Here is a 6,000-nt window from a genome sequence, read left to right on the forward strand (position 1 = left end):
TGGGCCTCCATGTGGGGCTGGGGCTGTGGGACTGGGCCTCTATGTGGGGCTGGGGGCTGCGGGACTGGGCCTCCATGTGGGGCTGGGGGCTGTGGGACTGGGCCTCTATGTGGGGCTGGGGGCTGCGGGACTGGGCCTCCATGTGGGGCTGGGGCTGTGGGACTGGGCCTCCATGTGGGGCTGGGGCTGTGGGACTGGGCCTCCATGTGGGGCTGGGGGCTGTGGGACTGGGCCTCCATGTGGGGCTGGGGGCTGTGGGACTGGGCCTCTATGTGGGGCTGGGGGCTGTGGGACTGGGCCTCCATGTGGGGCTGGGGCTGTGGGACTGGGCCTCTATGTGGGGCTGGGGGCTGCGGGACTGGGCCTCCATGTGGGGCTGGGGGCTGTGGGACTGGGCCTCTATGTGGGGCTGGGGCTGTGGGACTGGGCCTCCATGTGGGGCTGGGGGCTGTGAGACTGGGCCTCCATGTGGGGCTGGGGGCTGCGGGACTGGGCCTCCATGTGTGACTGGGCCTCCATGTGGGGCTGGGCCTTGTGCCAGGCTTCAGTGTATGCCTTGGGGACATGGCCTGGGCCTCAGGGGGGGGAGCTGGGCTTCCATGTGGGACTGGGCCTTGGGGCCAGGCCTCAGTGTGGGATTTGGGGACAGGGCCTGGGCCATAGAGTGAGGCCTCAGGGAAGGGAGCTGGGCCTTGGAGCTGGGGTTGGGCCTCAGGCAGGGCTTGGCCCCCAGGCCAGAGCTAGGCCTCAGGGCTGGACTCTGCCTCAGGGCCAGGAGCTGAGCCTCGGTGTGGGGCTGCTTAGGAGCTGGGCCCTGCTTTGGAGCCAGGCCTTGGCGCAGGATCAGCCACGGGCCCTGCAGGGAGCAGAGCGGTGCTCAGCCTTCTGCTCCCAGAGATGCGACCCACAGCCCCACGTTGCAGCACAGGACTGGCGGCTGCCTTGTGAAGCTGCCTTGTTCCTGGGCTGAACGGTTTTTCATTTTCCAGCGTGTAGCAGTGGTGCATTTCCTCGAGTCAGGGATGGCGGGCAGGGGAGGAAACGGCGCTGCCGTCAGCTGCTGAGGAGCGGCTTCCTGCCACAGGGAAGCAGCCGTGCTGCAGAACCTGGGCCCTGCTCTGCCGGGCTGGGAGAAACAACTGTGGGCACCCAGTGCTGAGCAGGGGTGGATCTGCAAGGGCAATGGAGGGCTGCGGTGTCTTCCCAAGGCGCCGTGAGGGCGTCACCCCTCGCCTGCCCCCACCGGAGGCAGCACGGACGCTACGGAGCTGCACTGATGGAGACCCAGCGCTGCCTTTCTCAGTGCTGCAGCGGCTTGCTGCATGCATGGATGCATCTTACAGCTGGAGCTACGGCGGCTCGGAACCATCCAGTGCAGCCCCTGAGCCACCTTCGGACATCACTTCCACGGGGACACCAGCGAGGCTCCGATCCCAGCTCTGTGCTGAGCAGAGCAGACGGAGCTCCACGCTCTGCTTCCACGCCAGGGCCGCCCTGCAGCCGGCACAGATCAACCGAGTGGAAAACGATCCGCGGCTTTCCGCTGTCAGCGGCCGCGCGGCAGGGCGATTAGGTTCTGTGCACGAGGATGCATCTGCACTGGCCTAACCTCACTGCTCAAAATAGCACTTCTCCCAGCGTGGCTGCGGCTGACAGCGTAAATCCAGCTTCATGTTCCTGCGCTGGCGTGGTGCGAGCGAGCAGAAAGCGAGGGGAGAGGCGGCTGCTCAGCCCCATCCCGGCGCCCAGGTGGGGTTGGAGGCCCCTGCAGCCCCCACCTCCCTCCTCTGCGCGCACACGGGTGAGGACGCGCTGTTTTTCTTTGCGTCAAAATTAACTTCCGACCTGATGGAAAACCTGAATTTGCACTTCAAAGCGCTTTGCAGCAATCTGTGAGCAAAGAGCCAGAGCTGATGCTCGGCATTTTTTCCAGGCCCCGTTTGCGGCGCAGCCCGGCCCTGTGCCCCCGCTGCCCCTCTGCTCCGTGCCCACCGCCGGTCCCTCTTCTCTTGGCCGTGCTCCACCCTCCAAGCAGCTCCCAGCCCCGATGTTGTTGGCTCTGAAGTGCCCAGCACCGTGCTCAGATCTGCCTTCAGCCGTGAGGCTCTTGCTCCATCACCCCCCCCCAAGACCCTCTGATGCAGGGCGGGGGTCCGGCCGTGTGCCAGCAGCTCCCCTCCTGCGCCGGCAGCCAAACTCCGAGTGACGTCTGCTGAATCACCGCCGCTCCGGCACGTCGCCATCCCAGCGATGATGCAGCTGCTCTATACATAGCCTGGGGGTCTGCATCGGGGTGTGGGGCCGGACCTGCAGCGCTGCCTGTGCCAGGTGCTCCCTGTGGGGCCGGAGCTGCACGCTCAGCCTGAACTCCACGCTGTCCTCGCATCAACGCCTCTCCCTCAGCCCGGCATGAGCTGCAGCAGATGGTGGCGATGGGGATCGCTCTGTGCTGACATCTCCATCTTTCCTCCGTTGCAAGCACCTGAACGGGAGTGAAGTCAACCAAGTCATGAGCTGGGATGCAGCTCCTGGGCTCCATCTCCCACCTGGGGTCATGGGATGAAGCCTCGATGGGGATGCGCGTGTCTTTGGGGGCAGTGCCAGGGCTCTGTCTGTTCAGTGCTGTCTGTCTGTCCATGCAATGCTGTCTGTTCATGCAGTGCTGTCTGTCCATGCAGTGCCACAACTCTGTCCACGCAGTGCTGTGTGTCTGTCAGTGCAGTGCCGTCCATGCAGTGCCGGGGCTCTGTCTGTGCAGTGCTGTCTGTCTGTCCATGCAGTGCTGTCCGTGCAATGCCGTCTCTCTCCAGCTGCTCCCTGTCTCTCTGACCGCCGGGCTGCTGTTGCCCCCCTGCTCCCCCCATCGCCCCGCAGCCGAACGCAGAGCATCTGTTAATAAACCACGAGCAGCAACGTGGGGTGAAAGAAAAAAATAAACCAACAACCAACGAACCACCACCAAAAAAATCACCCGTATTTCCGTAATGGAAGCGGCTCCGAGAGAACAATTCAGGGAATAAAATGTTCTCCCCGCCCCCCACCGCGCACGGCTGCGGCTCGGCTCAGCTCTCGGCCCCACCGCCCCGTGCGGATGGGGATGGAGAGGAGCCCCCCGAGGGGCCGCCCGGCTCCGCTCCCACCGGGCTGCGTGGGGCGCTGCCCCGCTGGGGGTCGGCGTCGGGGGCGGCCCTCAGCGGAGCCGGACGGACGGACGGACGGACTCGGGTCGGGGCGGTACCGGCGCGGCCCGGGGGGAGGGCGCTGGCGGCCGCCCGGCGCCCACGTGGTTTCGCGGTGTCTCCGGAGCGGAAGAAACGGCGGTCGGGGCCGGGGCTGCGGCGGGGGCGGCGGGGACCGGGGCGGGACCGACACCGGGGCCGGGGGGAAGGGAAAGGAACGGAAGGAGCCGCAGCCCGGCGGGCGCCGCAGCGCAGCGCATCCCGGTGCAGCGCAGCGCATCCCGGTGCAGCGCATCCCGTGCGTCGCCGCGCAGCGCCGGTGAGTGCGGGCCCTGGGCCGGGGGCGGGCGATGCGGGAGGGGAACCGGGCTCCCCCCTCTGCCCGGCGGCTCCCGGCCTCCTCCGGCCCGTTCCTGCTGCCTTTACCGTTGCCGTTCCCGTTGCCGTCCCTCCCCCGGCCCGGCCCCCTCCCGTTCCGGCCCCTTTTCCATCCCCGCCGCCATCCTCGCCCGCCTCCCCACCCCCGGCCCCGCTTTGTCCCCGGCGCTGCTCATCTCGGCCCCTCTGCGCCTTTGTCCCCGTCTCCATCCCCGCCGCTCCCGGCTCATCCCGGGCCCCGTTCCAGCCCCCCCCCGCCCCTGTGCCGTTCGCGCTCCCCGAGGCCGCGGTGGACGGGAGGGGGGAGAGGGGGGGAAGGGTCCGGGGCAGCATCCGGGCGGGGGGCTTCGGGGGTCTCCGGGCCTCCCGCGGCCTCGTGTGCACGCACGTGTGCCCCGCAGCCTCGTGCCCCGCCGTGCTCCCCGTGCTGCACCGGGGCCCTCCGGAGCACCGCCGGCGGGAGCGGGGCGCACGCTGCCGTGTGCCTTGCACGCCCATTTGCATGCCGCTTTGTGCACTCCCATTTGCACGTTGCTTTGCATGCCCATTTGCATGTCCGTTCACAACCCCCTTCTGCACGCCCCCTTCGTGCTGACTTGGAGCCGTGGAGCCTCCAGCCCCAGTGCAGTGGGCAGAGATGGGCGCTGGGCCCCGCTGCCCAGCATTGTCCCATTCCCTGTTCCCCCCTTCCCATCTCCGTTCCCACCCCATTCCCTCATCCCTAATCCCTCATCCCCATCCCCATTCCCCCATTGTCCCGTCCCCCCTCCCGCAACCCCAATTTCCATCTCTTTCCAGAAGGGCTGACCACCGGGAATAAGGAGGCAGCAACAGCAGCGTGGAACCCCACAAACTCCCTCTGTGATCCCCAGAACCCAATGCCTGCTGTGCTGCCTCCTGCTGAGCCCCCGCTGCCCCCCACCCTCACCTGAGCCCTGGCACTTGTGCCGCAGCCCTGCCCAGCCTGCATCACCTCGCCCCGCTCACGGGGCCCACTGCAAGGCAAGTGGTGGTTTGGGGGGGGGGGGGTCCTGCTGGGGGGGCCTGGGGGAAACTGAGTCACAGGAGGGCCAGGCAGGGGGCTCAGCACCCCAATGGGAAGCTTGGCACCACCGTGCAGCCCTCCTGGGGTCTCGCTTTGAGGGAACCTCCGGGCAATTTTGAACGTTTTTGTGCATGCCTCAGTTTCCCCACGGGGAAATGATGATGCCTGAGCTGGGGGGGGGGGGAGGGGGCGGCCCCGTCCCTCCATCACTATCTGAGGGGGGGTGATTTAAAGCCCTGATGGTGATGCGGGACTGCAGTGCCGGGGGTTGGTCTGCATTTCGTGCCCCTCATCCCATCAGAGGCTGCACGATCCCCCCTCCCCCGAGGCAGCCCACGACCCCAGGAGCTGCGGTGTGGAGCAGTCAGTGTCCCTGTCGTCGTCCCCCCAGCTCTGGGAGGGGCTCAATGGCCGGGTTTGGCCTCAGGCCGTCCCCGCCGCACCCTGCAGCGCTCGTTTCCCGTTCCTGCCTGCTGCCATGAATTATTTGTGTGGCCGCAGCTCCCGGATGAGGCCGGGACGGGGTGAGCCGCGGGCACACGTCCTCCATCCCCGTGCTGGTATATAGGGCAGCTCTGCTCCGTGTGTGTGTGGGAGGGTGGGAAGCAGCTCGCGTGCGTCGCGAGGTGGGAGTCGGCGGCGCCGGCCTCTATTTCTGGCACTCAGCTCCTTGGGGGGCGTTGGGAAAGTCACCACGGTCGGTCCCCCCCTCCCCCCCCCCCTCCGGGATGCTCGCTGCCACCCCAGCTCCGTGATGCTGGTGCTCTGCAGGCTGCTGGGACCCCTCTGTTCCCATTCATTGTGGGGTTGCATGCGGCTGCTGTCCCCTCCTTGCTGCTCGGTGGCCCTGGGAGGGCCGTGGGGCTGCTTCCCCCCCTCCCCATCTCACTGGGTCCCCCAGGCAGAACTCACACTGTGCCATGGACTCCATGTTCGAGGACGACATCAGCATCCTGACACCAGAGGCTTTGGGGCCGGATGAAGACTGGCTGGACAGCCCCAACACCGACCTGTCGGGGGAGATGTGCTCCGCGTCCCATTTCGCCCTCATCACTGCATACGATGACATCAAGAACCGCCTGAGCGGGCTGGAGAGGGAGAACTCCACGCTCAAACGGCGCCTGAAGATGTATGAGGTCAAGGTGAGAGCTTTGGGTGGAGCTGGGGGGGGTCTCGGGGCCGGGGTCCCACTGATGCTCTGTGCAGTGCCCGCTGCTCGGCGAGTTCGGAGAGGAGCACATCTTCTCCATCTATGAGGCCAAGGAGACGTCGCTGCTCAAGAGTGAGAAGGCATCGCTGCAGCAGCAGCTCAACCAGTTCCAGCACGAGGTGCGTGGGGGGGGTGGGGGGTACTGGGAGCTTTGGAGGCTCCTCGGATGGCTGTTGAGCCCCCCGCCC

General features: G+C 67.1%; 1 protein-coding gene across 2 annotated transcripts in view; it reads left to right on the plus strand.

Annotated features, from left to right (window-relative positions):
• Positions 1–3,341: 3,341 nt before the first annotated feature.
• Positions 3,342–6,000, plus strand: part of TBKBP1 (TBK1 binding protein 1) — a 12,295-nt gene continuing 9,636 nt past the window's right edge. The window contains exons 1-4 of one of the 2 annotated variants that reach the window (XM_052700249.1): positions 3,342–3,498; positions 4,356–4,559; positions 5,508–5,744; positions 5,809–5,931. In XM_052700249.1, the coding sequence (XP_052556209.1) occupies positions 5,523–5,744; positions 5,809–5,931 (345 nt within the window). In that variant the 5' untranslated portion in view covers positions 3,342–3,498; positions 4,356–4,559; positions 5,508–5,522. Of the gene's footprint in view, positions 3,499–4,355; positions 4,564–5,507; positions 5,745–5,808; positions 5,932–6,000 lie in introns of both variants that reach the window. The other variant, XM_052700248.1, reaches the window with a different exon arrangement.

Source organism: Tympanuchus pallidicinctus, unplaced genomic scaffold (assembly GCF_026119805.1).
Source record: "Tympanuchus pallidicinctus isolate F22 unplaced genomic scaffold, pur_lepc_1.0 scaffold39, whole genome shotgun sequence".
In the NCBI taxonomy this organism is placed as follows: Eukaryota; Metazoa; Chordata; class Aves; order Galliformes; family Phasianidae; genus Tympanuchus; species Tympanuchus pallidicinctus.